The 22,997-nt window shown below is 36.3% G+C and overlaps 2 protein-coding genes across 3 annotated transcripts in view; one reads left to right on the top strand and one right to left on the bottom strand.

Moving 5' to 3' along the window:
• SCOC (short coiled-coil protein) overlaps nt 1-3,013 on the top strand; it is a 22,888-nt gene extending 19,875 nt beyond the window's left edge. Inside the window, exon 5 of the mRNA XM_010583612.1 lies at nt 1,608-3,013. Coding sequence (XP_010581914.1) covers nt 1,608-1,623 — 16 coding nt within the window. The 3' untranslated portion in view covers nt 1,624-3,013. The remainder of the gene's footprint in view (nt 1-1,607) is intronic.
• CLGN (calmegin) overlaps nt 1-22,997 on the bottom strand; it is a 26,870-nt gene extending 3,873 nt beyond the window's left edge. The window contains exons 1-13 of one of the 2 annotated variants that reach the window (XM_010583614.1): nt 22,774-22,997; nt 21,783-21,853; nt 17,949-18,007; nt 14,745-14,886; nt 13,844-13,925; nt 10,536-10,728; nt 8,464-8,653; nt 7,724-7,837; nt 6,943-7,099; nt 5,476-5,691; nt 3,809-3,928; nt 3,486-3,627; nt 1,524-1,601 (exon numbers count right to left, since the gene is read on the bottom strand). In XM_010583614.1, the coding sequence (XP_010581916.1) occupies nt 1,524-1,601; nt 3,486-3,627; nt 3,809-3,928; nt 5,476-5,691; nt 6,943-7,099; nt 7,724-7,837; nt 8,464-8,653; nt 10,536-10,728; nt 13,844-13,925; nt 14,745-14,886; nt 17,949-18,007; nt 21,783-21,853; nt 22,774-22,935 (1,726 nt within the window). In that variant the 5' untranslated portion in view covers nt 22,936-22,997. The remainder of the gene's footprint in view (nt 1-1,523; nt 1,602-3,485; nt 3,628-3,808; nt 3,929-5,475; nt 5,692-6,942; nt 7,100-7,723; nt 7,838-8,463; nt 8,654-10,535; nt 10,729-13,843; nt 13,926-14,744; nt 14,887-17,948; nt 18,008-21,782; nt 21,854-22,773) is intronic. The other variant, XM_010583615.1, reaches the window with a different exon arrangement.

Raw genomic sequence — 22,997 nt, 5'->3', positions numbered from 1 at the left:
TTACTTCAAACTGAGGTCTTGAAGTGACAATTTCTAGAAACTGAGTACCCTTTCCAATACTTTCTATCAAGAGTAAACAAGAAATCATACCTAAATCTGATAGAAAGGATATAAGATGGCATTTTACAACTTAACAGTCTACCAGTGGCTCAGTTAAAAACAGTAATGAAGCAGTGCTCAGCTCTATCCTTGTCAGGTCATGCCTACATCTCATAAGCACTACTTCTGTGTTAAAAAAAACCCACAAAACCAAATAGCCGACTCCCCCCCCTCCCCCATTTCTTACTGTTTCAGCTCAGTAAAGCTGAAACAAAAGTAACCATATAAAGTCAGATGGTAGTCACATGTAAGATGTGACTCTTCTGATTCTTGGTGATGAAAATCTAGAAAACCATCATTTATTAAAATATTTGAGACTTCTGTAGGAGTACCAAAAAACTTTGCCTAGAGTATAGCTATAAATTGAGCCAAATAGTTCATAACAATCAGTGAAGCTCTAAGAAATTAGTTTTCCCATCTGTAAATATACCTGATACTATTATTATCAAAAGGAGAAATAGGATAAAAAAATTGATATCATAGTTTAAGACAGAGGTAGACAAAGATTTCTTTTCCAAAAGTAAGCCCTTAACAGAAGAGCTTGGCAAAAATTCACAAAGCCTTTGCTCATATTTTAATGAAGAGATTAGAAGTTTTAAATAATGCAAACCTAGCACCTCCCATAAGTACTAATTTCAACAAACCAAAAAACTTCAGACATCAGAAGTAGTAAAAGCCAGAACTGGACAACTATCCTATTTAGAATAATTAATTTTAATTTAGTCTAACAGTAATTAAAAAGTATTTCATATAAATACATGTATAACTTCACAAATAAGGTTCAGACTGTGCCCCTGAATTTCCATTTCTTGGCAATATTCTTTTACTTCCCAGAATATTCTTCTAGAGGGCAAGGAAAGCAAGGAGACAAAGCAGATGAGTGGACAAGTCAAGAACACATCATCCTTTAGCAATGTCACAAAAATTACCATAGAGCAAAATAAAACAGTAAATCACATGGACAATGCCCTTCAAGAAGCACTCTGCCAGCAACTCATTCTCACTGGAGCCAGAGATCTACAAGTGTTTCTGAAATTTGCTATTGTGCCACCCTTTTTCTTTTTTTTTTTTTTCCTTTCTTTTTTAATGGCCCCATGATAAAATGTGGATCTCAAGTCATTCAGTATTCCACAGCTCAAACCCCATTACCTTCAACTCCAGAAAATGAAGCAGCAGATAATGACTATAAAGGAATTGTAAAAATTATCAGGATTCAAAGACACTAGTAGAAAATATTTATGACTACAGACACCATACTGAGAAATCTCAGAGGAAACTCACATCTGTATCTGATGAAAGCTGGCATCCACCAGCTTGAAGTTCTACCACCAACAATGAAGTGGGGTGGGGGGGAGTGGGGGCAGTGGCCAGAAAGCAGAGACCATTTTCAAGTCCTGGCCCAAATTACTTCCCTTTCCCAGTACCTGAAGGAAGAGCCTCCCTTCCCATCTTCTTTGTATCCTTTATAAGCTCTCTTTTTGTCTCCTCCATTTCTCTTCTCTCTGTAGCAAAAAGCATCAGTAGAAGGAGGCAGAAGACAAATTCTCTAATGTTTTCAGATATGAAAAAGCAAAAGAGCGATAGGAAAAAAGGGAAGATTTCAACCTGCAAATGTGAAAGGTGGCAGGAAGCTAAGGGAAGTTAAGCAATTCTTCTTCAAACAGAAACCACTAGGTCGTATGACAGCGAAGCGTAATCCTTCCCTCTGAAGCCCAGAATTTACTTGAAAACCTTGGAACAGTCATACAAAAGCTAGCTATGTTAGTTTTACTCTGTGTTCAGTTTAGTAACAAAGTAAAGGTCTAAAATGGAATCTACTTTTGAAACATCATGAACAGCTGTTCCAAGTGGAATTCTTTAAAAAAGTTGTGGGAACTAAACAGTCTTCCTCTGTGATTGCCTGGACCTTATTTCTAACATTCAAATACATGCTTTAACATATTATTTATTAAGTGATGTGTTGTAATTAACTAAATTAACCGACTGACTTAACAGAAGAATATTGGAATTCAGGTATCTCAAGACAGCCTTGCAACAGTAGCATATTAGGTACAGAATGTATCTAAGATGTGCATCAAGATTGGATACAAGAAAAATTCTCTAATTCAGGAGCAAAAAGCAAGTAGAGTAAGATCAAAAGGAAAGTGTAGGAAGATACAATGCTGAAATGCTGTACCTGCAATTTATGCTAATGTAAAAAATACATATAGCATAACTAAAATAATTAAACGGCTAGGTAAGGCTCTCGAATGGTAAGGCAGAGGGACTACGTTTGGTGTGGCAAGCATTGTGCCAACAACGTACTCAATTCTGTAAGTACTGGCACGGGACAATCTGATGCTGAGCAAACTTTTACAGTCAGAAGCCATCACCACTCATGGAACATAGTGCAGAGACAGACAAAACCCACAAAGTTTCAGTCAGTAATACAGAGTGATGTCAGTACTGAGAAAAAAACCAAACCAACCATGAATGTCTGCTAGGTTTCTAACTTCCTATGCCAGTCATTTGTCACTTTCTTTGTTCCTACTATAGAACAGTAAAACAAAACACAGGATCTTGCAGAGGTCTGAGGCTAAGGATTTTCTCATGACAGTCAAGATAGTGCACTGTAAGTTAGGCGATTTGCTTTTTATTCATTGCTATAGACTCAGGGAAATGCTAACAGAACATCAAAGCCATAGTTGAATAGTACCAGTAATCTTTGATACAGTAACACAAGATTATTTTATCCTTGGATGCCAAAGCATAACTCAACCTGCTGAATCACTGACCTCTTTCTCCCCTGGGGCAGCAGGACAGACCTCTGCAAGCATGCAATGCATTGCTAGAAAGCAACACAAAGGAAGCAGCAGACTTCAGTGTTTCAAGTCTACTGTATTTGCAGGCTTTAACAAGAGTTACTAAAATCAGTGCCCAAAAGAATAGTTCAAGGTACAATCCCCCGCCCCCCCCAGAGGAATAAGCAGAAAGACTTACGTTAAAGACTTAAAGCTATTCCAGACACATTTTAAAGACAAGAATGGGACTTCAACCACTTCAGGTACATATATCTGAACCATTCAAATGTGTTCAATATATGAAATATTTAGAAGGGAGAAAATATGCATCACTTTCTACAAACATAAAAAGACTTGGAAGCATGTTAATTTCTTCAAAGCGAAGAAACACTGAGAGCCTTACTTTCTGCTTGTGTTTATCAAAGAGCTATTAGCCATGGAATGCCACTCACTGGAGGTTGTCAAAGAGAAAAAGAAGACTCAGAGCAAGGCAGATTTTGCATATTCTGAGATAACTGGTTGTAATTATTGGCAATGCAATCCATGAACTAGTCCTATTCATGTCTTTATATTTAATCAAACTGTGAGGCGGCTTGCTCATCTTACCATCTTCAGCAGTATCTTCATTTTCTTTTTCTTCTAATTCTATTTCATCATCTTCTAACTCCTCTCTCTCTTGTTTTAGTTCTCCCTTTGTAATTGGCTTAGATATATCAGTTTTTTTGAAGTCAATATCTTCATCTGTTTTCTACAACAAATTAAAAATCAATTTACATTTAAATTCAAATTAAGAATTAAACACAACAGCCACTGCAAGCTAAGTAATAACAATGGCACATTAAAAGTGCATATTGTTGCACAGATGCTAGGAGTTTTCAAATAAAGTATTAAGAATAAAACCAAATAAAAATATAGTAAATTTCTCTAACCTTTGCTGGCCAGCAGAACAACACACCTAGACCAACAGGGAGAGCTAAAGTCAAGATGTAAAGAACCCAGAGCCATGGATGGTCTTCTGCAGCAGTTACCAGTTGACTGAACATACCAGGCTATATTAAAAACAATTAAAAAAAAAATTGCATTTACATCCCTCTCAACACTTCAGTAAGTTTATAAAGTGTGCTGTATATATTTTAAGCTTTATGTTGCCCAAAGAAAACCATTTCTTACCATTGCTTTTTAATGACTATACTAGTATTGAAATGCAATATTGTTTAAGTAACAACTTGACAGACTGCAAATAAGTAGCAGGTGCTAAGTAAGAAGGAACAAACCCGGTACTCCAAACATACTAGATTGGCCACTACTCAATTTTGTAAAGTGACGTTTTGAGTCTTGGCAACCTCACACTTTACACCCTTCCCAGCTACTCTATTTTTGCCCCACGCTGCATTAACTCAGCTGAAAGCTCCCAAAGCGTCAGGAACCTCAGAGCAGCAGCCAGCCTCCTGAAGAGCAATGTCTTGCTCCATCTGTACTACCACGTTCTCTCCTTTGACAGCCATTTATTCAGGGAGTAGACTGTCCTCCCAGCCCAGTTCTGACTTACACAGTAGAGGTAGGTAGGCAAGTGCCTGGTCCAGTAAGACCTCTGGAAAGGATACATCAACTAAGGTAGGAAGTTCAAGAGGCACACTGGAGTAAGGGGACTCAAGGGAATACTTTTTGCTGTTGTGTGTACAGGTATAAACGCAGGTCCAGACATAAACCCAAACATTTCAGAAAAGGGCAAGGTTGTGGGAGGAGGTGGCTTTCCTAATTGCATGGGCAGATATGCTGTTGCTACTTGCTCATCCCTGTGACAAACAGCAGCTGTCAGGAATTGGCCACACTTGCCACCAACCCACCATTTCTTTCCCACAGCTGCAGGCCTGCTCTTGCCACTCAAGCAAAGAAAATATAGGACTGTTAGAAAGAAACTGTAGTCAGTAAAGGCAGCCACTAGAGGGGCTCACAATCCCGTACATTAGGACAAGTTCATCCTACAATATAGGAAAGAGATCTAGAAAAAACTGTGGCAGCTGGCCAAGTGCAGTTTGCAAGCAAAATGTGGACGCACACATAGAAACAGAGGAACAGATGCAGCTCCATAAACATACATGCACTATTTTCAGAGCTGCATAATATACATCCAAACAGCCAAAGGCCTAATATTATTAAACAGAAAAAACACGTGACTATTTATCCATTCCTCATGAGAGGGAAACATTTAAGAATATATATAGTGGAGTTAACCACAAGTGAAAACTAAAAAGAAAAAAAAAAGAGAGGTCTTTCAGTGTAACTAACTCAGCTTCCATTTGCTGACAGGTACTGAATTTCTAGTATCACTGTGAACAGCGGAAGACTCATTAACTGTGAAGCCAATTTCTTGCTAGGTGTTTAAGTAAAATGTTGTACCCTTTTAATCTCAAGAGGATATTTATCTGAGAAAGGTAAAAAGCCAAACTATGAGAAAAAACCTATCATAGTTACTCAGCAAGACTATTAATTGCAGACAAATTAATATTCTGTCAGCATTAACTGACAGAAAGTTCTTCCAACAGCACATCTTTCTCACAACTTTTGGCTACCAAGAACATAGTGAAGTTTATACCTCATTAGCACTTGCTACTAGTTTCTTCAAGCCCCAGCCATCTGCTGCCCAACGATCTGCTACTTCTTTTTCTGAACATATAATGAAGTTATCAAAGTAGATATCAGATGTCATGGACCAGAGTTCTAAACCAACAGCACTGACAGTGGTCATCTCAAACGGGTGAAGATCTTCAAAATAGTCTGGGTTAGGTATTTTCCGAGGGCTCCAGATTCCCTTTTAAAGAAAAAAAAAAAAGTAATCACACTACCTGTACCTCAGTACAAAACAAACTGTGAAACAAATTTTAAAGTATTTAGAACTTCCCAACTATTTAAAAAGATAAGCAGTAGAGCTTAACCTACATAAAAACAGAATTGGAAATAGCCTATAGGATTTTGGCAGATGGGTCTCAATTTTCTGGCTTAGGACAGACCTCTTAAAACTTATTTTTTTGTCCATATAGCGTTACAGCAATAACTGTACAAAGTATCCCCGTTCTTCCCGGTACTGGTGACTCCAAGCACAATCTTTGTATACTTCCTAGAGTAAGTCTAGGAAACAAATTTCCTAATACTGCAGGAAAGTAAGACATAGGTATCACTTCTTCCTCTGGTCTCTCCTTGAGTAATATATTATTTTGGCTTTTGTTCATCAATATAGCATATACGTTTTTCTAAGGGCACTGGTCAGTATTTTGTGGCCAGTGATGGAATCTTCTGAGGTAAGCATTTGTTGTCTGGTGGCCTAAGACTGCAGGGGAACTACATCCTGTTATCCACACAGTCCCTTCCAGGATATATATATAAACTGATAGGTACTGTAACCAGAAATGTTAGGGCAAGTTTTAGGGAAGGAAAATTCAGCCTTATGATATCTGTGCAAATTAGAGCCAAATTTTGTTTACAAATATGCTTAGGATCTTAAGCTCAAAGAAACCAGATTCAAGTACTTCCCAGCCATAATTAATACAAAGTAACTCTAATATCCAACTGATTACCTCTTATATCTAGAAGGGAGGAGGAGAATTTAATTATCGAAAATTTATGCTTCCAGTAAAATTAGACTAGTAAATCAATCTGCTTACTGAAAGGTTTCATTTTTTTTTTAATTAAAAAAATTTGTTCATTTAGAAGACCCACACTTAAAACCCCAATAGAAAAGAGAAATATTTCATTAAATGACAATGTAATTCAGAATAAAATTCTACAAAGCATATTAAATAAGTGGTACCAGTGCAAAATGTTGCAAAAGCAACTTTTAACAGAGAAATTGTTTTAATACAGGAAGCATTTCTATTTTCCAGTATACTAAAGAAAAAGAGAAGCAAATTAAATACAAAAAAGCTCAAAATGTTTAGTGAGGGTATTCAGACTCATTCTAAAACATGAATATACTGTAAAAAAGCCTGGATAAATATACTACTTTGACTTGCCTGCTCTGTTGAAGTCTGTACCTTTTAACAATGACCTACAATATTGCTATTACCTGATAGTTAGGATTATCTATCATAGGTGCTTTCCATTTTCCTTTATAGTTTGGATTATTCTTCATGGGACGCACCCAGTGTCCACAACCAGGTGCAGTCTCACACTTTGGATTAGGGATCTGAGGGGCTTCCCACTCACCATCCATTTCTTCATCCCTTCAGAAAAAAACCAAAAAAATTACAAACAACTGATTTGAGATCGAACTGGTCTCAACACTAGCAGTCAGTCTGAACTCAGGGTCCATACACATTTTGCTATAACAACCTTAGAATTTTGACCAGCTCATAGAACTTTACCTAACAGTATAAACACTTTTTTTTTTCTTTAAGGAGTGCTACACCCTTTTTTTTTTTTAATGTCACATGTTCATAACTACCACAGCATGATTGAATGCAATTATATCCTGCATCTGCAGACAGCTTGAAACACTTCTCCATAAGATGCTTAGAATCCCTCTGAGACTATTATATGATGATTTCAAGTTACCAACTTAAATTGTTTCATGGTTTACCATCATAGCAAATTTTTTCCAAGAGGTCCTTCATATTCTGTTTTTGTCTATATATCTTCAGAAAACAAAAGGCAATGGACATGTTCGAGTTTTTCTGAAAGCAGCCCCCCAAACCAACAAGTATTTGTCCATACCTTACACATTCCAACTACCTCATGGCAATGAGATTTGGATTGACTTCTGATCCACAACTCAATTTGCCAAAGAGAATAGGCAGGCTTATCTACAAGATACGTTAACAATCTGCACTTATTGATCAAGTTCTTACCAGTCCTTTGGCTTTTTTGCATTAGGGTCTGGAACATACTGTGGTTCATCATCAAGCCATCCCTCAGGCTTAACAGCATCAGAATCTTCTATTTTGGAAGGCTCATCCTCATCCCTTCAATTACAGACTTATGTTAGAAAATACAGCAGCCTGACATCAAACCAATGTTCTGTTCAGAAGACTGTAACTGGCATGAAAGGGATGATTTTCAAAGGCACAACAGAATTAGATACACTGATCATGACAATTAAGACATCCAATTATCTGTTTATAAATATTTGAATTATATTTACATTGTTTCAAAGCCCTACTAAGCTGAGAGATTGCTGTTGTTAACTGGCAGGTGTCAGTCAGGTCTTCCCATTAAGTTTTTCCCTCCTATTCCTGAGTTGCTGTATGGACAGTACTTCACACAGAAGAAAACAGAAATCACTGAATTTAAATTAAGACTATATGGTGAAAAAACCCCAACCCTCTTCCTAATCTTTCAGCTATAGTAATCTTAGTTATCAATTGCAATCACGGAGGGTACAAATCAGCAATAAGCACAATTATTTCTTTCCTTAGAAGGTGACCAGATCCTTGTACCCACCTCAATTGCGTTTTCAAACTTTAGTGCTTTTAGTAGTGAAACATATCCTAATTGACATTAGCAAAAAACCAAAATAAAACCAGTCAAATCTTTCTAATTAATAACCTGCATGTAAAAGGTATCATAGAGACAAAAAGGTTCTCCTTACCAGTCATCTGGTTTGACAGCATTTGGATCAGGTATTTTTGGCCTCTCATCCCAATCATCAGGCTTCTTATCACTAGGATCCTCTATTTCTTTGGGAGGGTTTACTGGAGGAACCATATCCTCGAGAAGACTTCCTTTACTGACAACCGATTGGTCAATTAATATTTCAAATGTATCATCTGGTTTTAGCACTAAATTGAAAAAATTTGTATTAAAGAAATAAGGGAAGCATTCATTTTACAAATATCTTTAACCAAAACCTATATAATAAGCACAGACTTAGACAAATAACGGCAAACAGGATCCTCACTAGCAGAGCAGGAGACAGACTCCCCACCCAGCTACTGGATCTGGACACAAAACATTAAAGTTGTGACTGTGGGGATGTATGACCAGCATCAGGCCCCGAAAAATGAAACCTCTAGCAAATTCAATTGCTGAAACACATCCAAGCACATTCTAAGAGATTTTTCAAAAATCTACCACTTGGCCAAAATTTCACTTTTTTTATTTAAAAACACAGACAATGAAAGACAAACCTCTGCCCCAAAAGGCATCTCTGCTACTAAATTACAATTTCACACTTGAAAGCATGGAAACACAAGAACTGCATCAGGAACACAGCTGAAGGATCATCAAAGCAATATTTTCTCTCAGATTCAAATCCAACAGCCATTTCTCTCAAATGCCAGACTGCAAATACAGAAAATTCTCTTCAAACGTTTAAGTATTTTAGCTAGTGTGTGTAACTGAGAAGCCAGGGTCACAGAACTGAGCAGTGTCAGACTCAGTAACAGTCATTGTATCCAGATCCATTTCTATAACCAGCAAGCACATTTATAAGTGCTTAACAAGTATATTCAAGTGTCCATTCAACACAACAAAGACTATTAATTCAAAGTAAATATTATTCCACTTTTACAACAGTTTTATAAAGATGGGTGATGAAAACCAGAGTAACAGTCTTATAACAGTTTGATAATATCTAATGAAGCTCTTGCAGCCTAAGAGTTTTCAACAGTATTAAAATATTCATAAATGCAAAAAATTAACCCCCCATATCACTTTAGATACAATACAAAGAATTTATTTTTAAACTTCTGTTATCAGTCACATAATGCATTAGAATCACGCAGCTCTATGGAGTCTATTCGAACAATTTTAACAGAATAAATGCAATCTGAGTTTAAGTATTTTTAATCATAATTTCTAATGAACAGCCCAAATACAGGAACACATGCATTCCCTTACCACAAGAACAGTGTTTTGTTTCACTTATTCCTATTATCTAAAAGTGAAAGTTTGCTATGGCCCACTACTGTAATCTATTTTAAAAACCAGTAAGTTTTGCCATGGCATAGCAGTTGAATATGCCTTCCATTATTATTCAATGGAAGTTCAAAAGTACAGTCAATTTTGCTGGATTTACAGTATGCCACAGATTAGCCCATTCTTCCTCGATTGTTTATTCTTCCTCAGAAATTAGAAAAAGGGGGGGGGGGCAGTAAGAAGTTAAGCTTTCATCTCTGCTATACTGTTCATTGGTACAGAAGGAGATGTCACATGAATTAAAACCAGCCCACATTCACTCATCTTCAGAAAATGTGGTAACATATCTGTTCACGCACGCTGCTGCAGATGCAGGTGTCAGTGAGAACTCTTAACATGTGGAGGAGACTTGTGTGCGGCAGGCTGCAGATTTAACTGAATTCCTGCGAACTCTGATGCCTTCCTAGAATATCGGACAGTTGTGTGTCTTTCAATATCCTAATGAAAATACTTGTATCATAAGTACAGAAAGTATTCATCAATTCTTCATGCTAAAGGCTGGCTGGGGCTGATACGTTTTTTTCCTGCAATCGCATATTAAACAGCAGCATTTCAAAGCCACTTTTATGTCCTGCAGCTAAGCCCAGTCATTAAATCATTTAAGCCCAAATCATTAAGCAACCACCCCTCAGAATTAACAGACTATTAAAAACAAAAAGCAGACTCAAATACAAAGCTTCAGTGGACAGAAACACATTTTTAATCTCTCCTTTCCAATTTAAACTTATAAGAATGAAACAATACCAAGAGTATATAGATGCGTCTTCTTGTCCAAATAGAATTTTTTTAGGTCAACATCAGGACGTTTTGCATGTTTTTCATCATATTCTCCAGTTTTAGGATTCTTATGTCTGAAGATAAAATGTAGTTTGTAATCTTCTCCACATTTATCTGGTCCAAACATAATAGTATAAGGTGTTTTGTCAAAAAAGTATTCCTGTAGAAGCAAGAAAGCCGAGCATGCGTTATACTGTACAGTTTATGAAGTAATTTTGGATACTTTTCCTTGATGCTGTGGCATACAGCATAGTTACCTTTTTCTGAAAGGTAAGTGAAAACTAGTAGGGTAAATCATGAAAGGAATTGAACACTTCTCTTGAGTTGCTGCGTGCTCTCTCTTCTCAGGGAATGGCCTAACCGTAGAGATCACTTCAGCCTCTTCCAAGGGAAGATGAATATATTTATTTAGACCTTGCCCTTATGTTAAGTGGAAATGCCTATCACAAATCAAAACACCCAAATATCAACAACCTTCTACAAACATTACACTAAGATGGAAGGGAACTAGTTACTGTTCTTCGTATCAATTTTATTTTTCAATAAAGATAAAAATCAGGATATTATTATCCAGTATTTTATCAGTCATCTTGCTCCACATTAAACAACAACAAACCACCCTGAAAATATCAGACATAGTTATTCTCCTTCACAGTATGCTGCAGTAAGCTGTTTAGATATGTCAGTATTTTTCAACTATTTATATGATTTTTTTGTATTTGGAATACACAGTAACATGCTGCCTTATATTCTTAAGCAATTGCTTGAAGGAAGAAGACCACTTGATTCCTGGAAGTATTCTTCTTGAAAGATATATTCTGACATAAATGTATTGTTTGAAATGAGTCTGTATTTTTAAAATTTTTTGAACACAAAGTAAAACATTTTCACTTTATGCGCTACAGAAGTGCATGTATTTTAAGTTTGGTCCCTTTTACAACAGTCAGTCTTAGGAAAATGTCACTGCTAAGAATTAACAATAATTAACTGACTATTCTAATAGCAATAAGCATATATACAGCATTGAGACATGTCCAATTTTAAAGTTAAAAAAAAAACAAACAAGAAAGAGAGAACATTGACTCTTAAGTTACCTCATCACACATCCAGTGAAACTCCAAAACCAGTACAGGATTAATTGTGAGCCAAGCCACAAACAGGCAAATTTTGTGTTTGCACTCTTCCAGTTTACCTTCTAGTAAGATGACAGATATTGGAGAATTACAGTTCCATATGTAATTGAGCTGAATATCTTGGTCTCACACCTTCTTTTAAAATGTAAAACTTCTCAGTTTTACTATCATTTACACATTTTTCCATTATGAAATATGTCATGCCTCTACTTGCTTTCCTGCAGTCAGCATTTTTAATACTTACCTATTAGTACTCAAGTTACTTGAGCATAAAACACACACTGGCATATAAATTTTAGGAAAAAGGAAGAGCACTAGACAGTTGCACTAAAGCTTTTACTAATACATCTTACAAATGTAAGCAACTTCTTATGCATGTTGCCATCTCCTAGACTCCTGCAGAGGTACATATTATTCCTTATATCTCATGAAGAGTCCCACTAAGTGGCTCCTCCTGACTGCTGGTTTGCAGGTCAGGTCAAGCAATGTCTTGAGCCTGTCCTGAGCAATCTCCTCTTCATTTTGCACATGCACATGGCATCACACTTCACTGCTGTTCTCCTCAGTACTTGAAAGTCAAGGTTACGGCCTCATGGGTCAAGGCAGCAGCAGTAGGCACAGACATCTCAGGGATAAAAGCACAGATGAGAAGTCTTACCCAGAGAGGAAATGATGAATTCTGCCCACATTTCTGTTAGAAGTTTTTTCCAGACTATTTTCCCTATTGTTTTTCCCGTCAACTTGCCTTTCTAGCTTACCAAATCTTCGTGAGCAAATTGCATAGCCTGATGCATCTCAAACCCAAAAACTTCCATAGCCTATCTATACAGGTTGTAATTCTGATTGCCTCGCAAACTTCTGTCACTATGCTACTGAATATTGGCTCAAAACCACCAATTAGCCACAAACCTGTAGCACTCAGGGTAGTCAGCTTTTAAGTGGCCACAGCAACCTGCTTCAGGATTGGAAGTACTGTTATCACTTCATGTTTGTACTGCTGAGTCAACACAAGTTCCTCATAGCTCATGATGTAACATGTTGAATGCACACTGGTTATTTCAAGTCTGCCCAAATGACTAATCCTATTCTGTAACTGCTGCTATGTACCAAAAGCACCAGGTCCCATCAAAGCAGCTGCAGCAACCATTGTATGTATCAGCCATCCCTACTCTGTCAACACAACATTTGCATTGCATAAGCTCCCAGGCCACAATTCACTGCTAGTTCTGAATGAAAAAAAAAAAAAAAAAAAAAAAAAAAAAAAAAAAATTGCAAAAAATTCCCCCCACACAGGCTAGACAGCTTATATCTACATCCCAGTGTAGTGGCAGAAATATTAAAAGTGGAAACAACCAGTTCGCATGTGCCAGAACTGAGACTTGGCTAGAACAGGCAGCTTTTTAAGCAAGAAATACCTGACTGTGTTGGCATAGTAATAAAGAGTTTTGCAGACAAGTTTGGAAATGGCAGGCAAGTCCACATCAATATACTGAGAAACAATCTACAAAATGGTCCAACATACTAAGGCACTTACTAATTTTTCACACCTGGTCATTCAGACCTTTTCCTGGGAACAGAGATTCTCCATCACCTTCAGTTTCTAAATCCAAGTCATGGCTCTAAGATGCCATGTTGTATGCCATGCAGTAAAAAAACTGTTTCACAAGTTACAAGCTGAGATTCTATGGCTTCTATTATTGCAGAAAGTCAGACTAAACAGACACAAAAGTCCTTTATCCTGGACATAAGACATAAGTGCAGAACTAAGAGGAGTATGCTACTCACAGCAAACTCTTCATTCTAGCCTTCTGAAATTCACATTTTGAGATTTCTTGTGTGAATAGAGATCTTAATAGCTTAAGTTTTACACTACCTATAAGTTTCATTAAAATAAATGGAAATTATAACAAAAATAACATTATCAAATATTCCACCAGTAAAAGAATGCACAACTCCAAAGGTTTTGTGTATACATAATAAATGATATGTATATTATCATCTTGCCCAGTCTTCTGCTTAAACATTTGGGAAGCTTTTAAGAATTTAGGATGCATTAGGAATTAACTTATTGACATTTCACAAGAACAATTATGCATTCCTCAAATGAACAACTAATAGCAAATGTTAAGTAATGCTACATACCAGATTCAAGTCATCACTACTGGAGAGAAGTTTAATATATGCACCACCACAGTCAATGCCTTCTTGAAAATTCACTTCATATCTGCGCAAAGAGCAAGTTAAAAAAAAAATTCCAGTATCAGACGAATACAAATTAACTTTGCAGTTCTAATTACGAATACATTAAGACTGTGCATTAGTCACTACTGTCAAAACATTTCTACATGACCAAAAGGTTTTAATTGCCACACAAGCTAATACAGCAGCTATGTCAGTCAAAAACCACCGCGGTAGCAATTGCTACAGTTGGTATCACCAGTAAGGAAAATTTCAAGGTGGTATCAACCAACATGCAAACATCAAAGCGAAGTGGAAATGGGCAGGTGTTCTAGAAAATTTGTGCCATCTTTGAAACTGCCAGTATGACACACTGAATTTAGCCAGAGGAGTCATCTGGCTATGTCTGTAAGTACAACAAAGCAAATCTAAGTATCAGAAGAAAGTAGTCATATTGCCATGGTGCTCATCATCATTAATATTGCTATAACATGTTCGAGATTCAAGTTGCTTTTATGGAGCTACACAGCAGTATTCTGTAAGTGGAAAAACACTGTACTGAAACTACATATGAGTTAGACCTTTATAGAACAAGACTGAAAATTAATTAGCTTTTTCAGCAATCTTGTAAAATATTAGATTTCTGTCCAAAAATATGTCAAAAGAGTTTAAATATCACTTCTTAACACTTGTACTACAATCTTACTTGATTATTAAATCATTCACACTACGGTTCTGATAGCTCTGGATACGATAAGGCAATGCTACACGGAAGTCAGTATTTTTCTACAGGGATTCACATTACTTTGACTTAAAGATTTTAATAATAATAAATATTAAGTAAAAAATCTGAGGGATTACTTACTGAACAATCAAAGGTTTATTATCAAAAATAAATGCTTTTGTTAGCATAGCTGATATTGCATGATGCTTTGCCACCGATTTTAACACTAATCCTCTGTCTCCAGGCACTGTGTTTTCTTTCAGCTCTTCTACTTCCCATCTTCCTAAAACACACACACACACACAGAGTCTTTGAAAAAAAAGTGCAGACTGAAGTAAAGAAATCATAGCGTTGTTGAAAGCAAAGAGTTAACTTTAGATAAAGACTAGTTGCCAAAGTAGGGAAGAAATCTTGACACCTGATGTCAAAGAAGTTAAACAATAATCATACAATTCATTACTGGTAATTCTACTGTGGATACAAAACATTACTTAAGTCTAGCTTACACTTCCCCAAACTGCTCTACAGCATTTAAATACAAAAAAACCAGTCACGACACACAAATTTGCTCTCACATCTTTCTATCAAATCAGTGACACGAGTGTTTTAACCAGCACTTTTCAAGAATTACAAACCGCTAGAATTCTAGCTCCACAGTTAAGATGATAAAATAAGAACCGTGTCATGCCAAAGATCCATCTAACCCAATGTTCTGGCTCAGACAGCAAGGAAGAAAGAAAGCTTAGGGAAAGAGAGCACAAGCAGTTGTAACAAAAGTGACAAACTTTTTCTGTTTTCTTTCCCCAAGTAGCTGTTTCTACAGCAGTAAAAATCCTAGTTTCGTAACTGTTATAGCCAAAAGAAAGAAAATTATCAAACTCTCAGTTTTGTGTGTAAAACAGAATTGTCCAACTAAAAAAAGAAAGCCAGCCATGGAGTCCAAAGTACGAAATAACCACATCCTTACCATAATCTACCATAAAACAGTGAAATTGAATAGAAAAAACGTACACGTTTAAACATAAAATGTTTTTACATCACAAAATTTAATTAAGTTTATTGCACAAACTTGTAGCATGTGTGAATATCCACTGGATTTCTGTTTAATTGCAATATTGTATGAAAGAATCAATACATTTTAGATATGTAATTTTATTCAAGCCTAATGCTTGCATTGCTAGTATAGAGACTGTTTCAAAGCTCTGGTTCATATTTAATGAGGTTTTTTGGTAAAAATCTATTTCAGCCTTAAGAAATTGGCAGATAATTAAAGAGATGCCTACACTTTGGGTATGCATAACTCTACACATAAGCCCACTGTCCCATTTCACCAAAAAGGTATTAGTTCCAGTCAATTAAGATAATGTTAGCTTTCAGTATTTTAAAGATGATACATGTAAAGTGTACATTATTCCTCGCTCTTCTCAAATTTACAGAAATCTACAAGAAAACTTTAATATTGTAGATCTTATCTTTAGACTGTGGTATCCCACGATGCCTAGAGGAACATAAAATAGTTCTCCAGATTTTAGATTTATTCCTACCATCGTCACATAAAAAACATCAGTCACAAGGCACTGTATAAGCCAGATACCTGCATGGTTCTTCCCCTCCTGCTTATATAGAATTAGAATCTTCCAGGTCAAATCTAATCACGAGAGATGAAGCTCCCCCCCCCCCCCCAAGTCTTTCCAAGAATTATCAGATTTGACCTTAAAGACAAACAAACAAGCCTACAGCTTTAAAAAGAAAAGATTATACAAATATAAATTCTCCACATTTGGAAAAAATACAGTTGATTACACATGTGGGCAATATCCAAAGAACAAGATTTCTAAAAGGGCAGTTATATTTTCTCAGAGATCAGCAGCACAAGAATCACTGATTTTTTTTTTTCCAGAAATGAATACAGCACAAAAGAAAGCCTGCTTTTACAATTCACTGTAATCCTGAAAAAAGCCTGTGTCAACATGAACAAAAAGAAGAAAATGTAGTGAGTTCTTCAGCATGTGTTTTAGAGAAGATTCATAAACCATGAAATCCGAACAAAACAGCTATTTACTTTTATTCAACTGAAGTGCGATTTGTGAAAGGTCATTAAGGAAGGGCAGATACGCACGTCAACAACAAATCCCTAGTTTCTTCTAGTCTGCTAAACAGGAGGGAGGAAAATTCCCTTCTCTTCAGTAGTGTTCATTCCTGGAAACCAAGACCAAGCAATAATGCCAGGCAAAACAAGACCAAAAAAAAAAAAATTAAATTGGAAAATAGTTAAAAAAGGTCTTTCACCAGGCTTTGTTAATGTTGAATTGTCTGGGTGACTTTAAGCAAATACAACTGTTTTGACATGAGACAATTTCTATCTAATACGAGGCCAAGCAATCAGGGTCAGTTCTTAGAAGCATCTCATCTGTATGGATCTCTCATCTGCAATGTCTTTATTTTTACCAGTTATTTCTGGTAACTGCTAAACCTAAAAACATCTGTTCTGTACTGTTTTGCACACCGAAGCCCTACAAGTTATGTTTGCTTACCACTTTCCATTAACATTAACTGATTTCATTTGACACAAGAGCAGTAGCAAATACTTTTCTTTTGCAGCAGAAACTTCTTCTGTTCTCCCCACTTTCTCTTGAATGAAATAAATTCAGGTTGCAAAATTATTGCCACAGATCTGTCAAACAGTTTAAAATTACATTCAAGCAGGCAATTCTAGCCTAGGAATTTATAAGTCAAGTGCAAACCCCAATGATAAAAACCATCAAAATAACTTTTTCATTATTATTTCCCAAATTTTTTTTAGACTACCATAAGAATAAACTGTAGAAGAACCACTGGAGAACCCTACATTCAAACACAGACAATCTGAAAAAGTATTTTAAAGAAAAACATCATTCAGTTTAACTTTTTTGTTTCAGAGACTAGACTGGGAGACCAACCCATGAATCAGTAGGACAGATGCAGCAACATGGAACATGCCACTTTTAGAAACAAGTTTAACAACTGAATTGAAGTGGTATCTGACATGATTTCAGAGAGGGTAGTTCTTAAGAAGCACTATTCATAAACAATCAATACTGAATATTCAGATGCCAGAGGGTATTCTAGTATCATTCATTGCAATAGATAGTTGGGAAGACAAAAAAAATTATCTTAATGCTAAGTAACCCAACTAGCAACATTTCACATCTCGTTTTCAGGATTACAGTCATTATACAAACTAACATTTTTGACCTATGTCATCTAGGTTTTCAAAGGTAAGTTCAGTGTAAAGGGTAGTTATTTCTCAAAGAGCAACAGAACATCAGAAATTATATAGTGGAAGTAAACATTAAAACTGCTTACCATCATATTTAGCAATGTTATCATCCGTGTCTTCTTTCTTGGTTTTAGACAACACCCACCTAAACCAAAAAGTGTACTAGTCATTGAACTATCTATGCAAAGCTGTATTACTTAACAAGCACAGAAAAAACAGCTTTCACTTCTAGGCTGTGAACCTGTGATAATAATTTTGACACCATCATGGAACATTGTGTAGTTCAAAGAACATGAAAAGAAAAATTAAAATAGGTTAGTCTAATAAAGCATTTCAAAATACTTCCTCAGAATGTAGATGAATATACAACTGTAACTCTAAAGTAATTCAAATATTCTGAATAAACTTGTTTTATATACAAACTGAGTTTGGCAGAATGTTAGAATATTATATACACATCTAACATCAAAGATACACGGAAAAGAGCAAGGTTCAAGTGTAAAAGCTTTGATATGGTAAGGAAAGGAAAGGAAAAAAATCACCCAAAGAAACCTTAACACTATCTGACAGTAACGGTATACATGCATAGCAGAGGATGAAGGGAAGAAGTGCAAGTGTCCAAACAACAAATGCAATTATGCACTGAACAGATTCCAAACGTATTGCACACAGGGGATCCCAACAGGGCAAACAAGCTCCTGGTCTCCTTGACACTATGAACAAGGCAAACTCGGCTTATCAAACTGAGGTTACCAAAAAGATATGCACATACCCTATACACAAAGTGTTCATTTGGAGTATGGGAGGAAAAAAAAAAAAGGGAGAAAAAAGGGCAGTCCACCCTCATCTGGTCATACAGTGGCTCTATCCTGAGCCATGCACAGGAATATCTTAAGCCAACAGTGTTGCTGAACTCTCCATTGTATCAATTACAATACTACATTCTCATGATTAATTCTGTAAAGAACTATTTTCATTCATTCTGAATGATCCTCTGCACAGAGTATTTCAGGAATGAATACTTTATCTTTTCTACTTGAATTTCAGCGAGATTTGTTCACTGTTAACAGAGATGCTGGAAAAGCTTCACAGTATAAATGGCAAACAAGATCCTTGGTCTACCAGGAGAAAAACCAATGAGGAAATAAAACACCTCTACAAGTCATGCAGAAGATTTTCAAGGCCCATTCTCAAAACAGCTACTCTATTCTGGTGATTTACCTAGCCAATTTATATGTATTGTTTTCCCCAATTTTTGGGAAGAAAGGCAACATGCTGCTTACTTTCTCATACATCTTAGTTCCATACTTGTTATTCTTACGTAAATTATGCACAGCTAGACCAAAAAAAACCCCAAGCACTGTAGCTAAAGCTTTGAACATTAGATTTAGTAGGAAGACAAACTGATCTTTGAACAGATCTCATCAAGCTAGAAATTGGGATGAATGGTATCATTCAAGTATCCCAGTTAAGTTTTCGCATTTGTTAATCAAAGTTTTCAGTTGTTTGGGTTTTTTTTAACAACCATTATCACCTTTTATTTAATCATTTTTCCTGTCATCTTTAGTACTGCTTTTGTATTGCACTTCTTAACATTTACAAGTTAAATATGATTAAGACAAGCAATACACTGAAGACAGGAGCTTGTTAACTTATTTTCCTTCTACATTTGGTCTAAACATGTAATAAAAATAAGAAAATATGAAAGAACATAACATGAGTAATGACAGACTAATGTTCAGTGGCCTGAAGTTCCCTGTAACTCTACAGAAGAGAACAGTTTAGAAACAATTGGAAAAAGGGAGTAAGATTCAATCTTACAAAAGTTGCTGGTGCCTGCTACCATGTTATTTTGTTTACAGTTTAAATAGTGCATCCTCAACAGACACACATGTCTTATGATGGTATAACCTCACTCCTACAGTAGTTGGATCTCAGTCTTCTCACAAGAAGTAAAAAATAGGCAGTGTTAAGTTCTACCATAATCAATGTATCATATGGCATCTCCTTTCACCTCTCTGTCTGGCTCTTCACAGGAGTTAGTTTTTGTTCCATCAACTTTTAGTAACATATGAAAACACCTTTTTTCATGATTCTTCACAAATCAAGAGATAGCCCTTCTGTTCAACAGCATCAAAGTGTACAGGAAAAAAACCACAACCAATAACAAGACCTGATTTGTCATGAAAAACCAGAGACTTTCACACTTTAAAAGCTCTTCTTATAGCAAGAAAGTACTCTAACAACTCATCACACCAGCTCTTACTATAGAGATTTCTACTGCATTCACAGATTCTACCTGGATGTGTTTCCTCAAGCCTTCAAAAGACTGATTAACAAATAAGAAGGCGGTGATAGCTTAAAGAAAAAAAACTAAAACATGAGAAGTGTGGTATGCTTGCTATTCAAGGACTGTTTAGATTATGTGTACTCAAGGTAAAGCTTATCCAGTTAAACATTCTGCTTACAATAGAGGATGCTTAAGGAGTGTTTGGATAATAGTCAAGGCACCAGATAACCGATATTTCAGAGTCACAGACTTGCTAATTAAGGACATACATCCTCCTTCCGCATTGAGAAAGGAGGGGTTGGCAAAGAGAAACAAAGACCCTGGTGTCCTCAGATGACGCATGACCATAAAAGGACAAAAGGAGTAGGGCTATTCTTCCCCAGATAAGACCACAAGAGACCCCCGCACAGGTGTAGAAGACTCTAGGATGATTGCTCAAGAGAACAACACCTCATGCTTGCTCAACATAATGAATACGCAATAGTTGGGCAGAACATATGTATTAGATAGGTGTGGTGCTTTAACTGTAGCGTGTAAGTATGGACTCAAAAACCTCAACAGGTGTGCTCAATTTGTGGAAATCTTCCACCTTGCACCCTACACAGAATAAAGCAATGTCTCCTCTCTAAACATGCTTTGTGTGTTTCGGGAGTTACTTTCTGATCAGGTAACAGGTGTACGCTTATTTAACTTGAGCCAGTAACAAGTATGCTAACCTGGCTTGATTCAACAAAGAAAAGTCAGTGATCATACAGACCACATTTACATGGTACTAATTTGTTTTTCCTTGATATTCTACACCGTTTGCATCCGAGTTAGAAAGAGGACTGAAAGCCAAGTTGTTTTCCAACTAAAAGGAGTAAGTCTATTCCAGAAATAGCAATATATTGTATTCACCTTCTTGACAGTGCATTGGTGGCAACTGACTATAGCTCTCAATACACAGCTTTTCACTGAGCAACAAGTCACCCAGTAGCAGTTACACCTTACACTGCCATACTGTTGGAAGAAAACTTGTAAGATACAGACACGACAAAAGTTTCTGGCTTAAGAATTGTTGAGATAAACCTGAAGGTTTTTCTAAAATTTCAGTGCAGTAAGGTCAAGCTACCTAGGAACACTTCAGTAGTCTCTTAAATACCTAATTCTTATTAAGTATGGGAAGCAATACAATAAATTAATTAAAAAAAATCTGCTAAAAAAAGTCTTCCCCAATAGAGGTTTTATCTATAATTCTGAAGGTGCTGCCTTCTTACACATGCCTGAGTGCATGTGAAGAGGAAGAAAGAGTTTGCTACTGCAGTGTAATGGCTATGCACTTCACCTTGCAGCTAGTTAAACTCAACTGGCTAAACCTTTAAATTATATCATTTTTCTTAATGTCCACAAACCCAGAGTTTATTAAAAGCTTCCTTAAAACACAAAAAATAGCAACATACCTGAAATGTTAACTGTCCGGCTTAACATTATGATGTATTTGGAGCAAGCATTACCAGCCTTCCCAATTCTAACCCCTGCAAAAATTAATTTTTATAAAGATACTAGCAGAAAAATGAATACAAAATAAGTCCTGTGACTATAAGTTAAACTGCTGAAAGTAAAAGTTTGTAATTTTAAGGCATAAACTTACCCAGCCAGTACTCCATCAAAGGTTTCTGTAAAATACACTTCTCCAGTTGGCTTCGGAGTCTGGTACACAACCTAAAAGACATGTACAGATACATGCTCTAACATAAATTGCAATTTTTCATTTTAAATACTCTATCATACCTCCAGAAGTAGTCCACCCAGACAGACCACCAGATTTTGTTCATTAGAAACATCTAGCAGCATAAAACATCTTTCCCTGCCGCCCCCGCTCCTCTCATTTCTACAGTTTGGGCACATCCCTCTAACAGTGAGCAATTTCACATCTGTGAATTTTAAAAATTGCTTCCTGTGTTCAAAGCTCATAACTAAAGTACTGTTACACATCTTATGTGTAACAAAACCACAGAAAATTTACTGAGCTTGCACCAATTCTCTGCTTCCTCCCTATTTCTTTCTATACATGTTTTCCATTCTTCTGTTTTCCTACCTACTTGACACATTACAGTTGGGCTACACAGTAAAAAGAAAAAGTTGAAAAAATAATTTATCAATATTGTCCACATCTATTATGAAGTACAGCATAACAAATGCAGAAGGATTTTCTGCGAATAAAGACAGTGTCAAAAGACAGCTGTGAGTGATGAAATCAAGAAACTGGTCTGAAGTCAAAATCTCAGTAAGACCAAGATGATTTCTGCTCTAGAAATGACATGTTAGGACTTAGAACAAAAGGTTCTGTATCTAGACTGAAGCACAGACTAGCAAAACCTTCTTCATGACTATCCACCACAGGCAGGAGATCTGATTTTAGGCAGGAGATCTGATTTTACACTTTGGCACAGCAGAATCATTATTAAGCTTGTCCTTCAGCAACTGCGAAACTCAGACTGGTGGGTTTGACACCCACTTAGCTGTCAATTGCATGTTAACTTGCTCTTTTTTAAATGCATTTGTCCACAATTTTCTCTAGTAGTCATAACTACGTGTCTTATAATCAAACAAGCTTTAACTAACGACTTCTGTAATCTTACCTCTAGGGAGGATTTATCTCTGTCAACATCAGCTTCTTGAGACTGCTTGTCAAAATCCTCCACTTCAACATCTGCATCCAGAGTTTCTTCGTTTTCAATTTCTGCAGTCACTGAGCTGATTATCAGGGCACCCAAGCACAACCAGTCCCACTGGAAGTGCATCCTAGTTATCTGAAGAACTGAAAGTTTTAAATTTTAAATATTGTTGCAAGGAAATTAACAAT

Source organism: Haliaeetus leucocephalus, unplaced genomic scaffold (genome assembly GCF_000737465.1).
Source record: "Haliaeetus leucocephalus isolate CR32 unplaced genomic scaffold, Haliaeetus_leucocephalus-4.0 Scaffold924, whole genome shotgun sequence".
Classification (NCBI taxonomy): domain Eukaryota; kingdom Metazoa; phylum Chordata; class Aves; order Accipitriformes; family Accipitridae; genus Haliaeetus; species Haliaeetus leucocephalus.
This window is presented reverse-complemented; position numbering and strand designations above follow the sequence as displayed.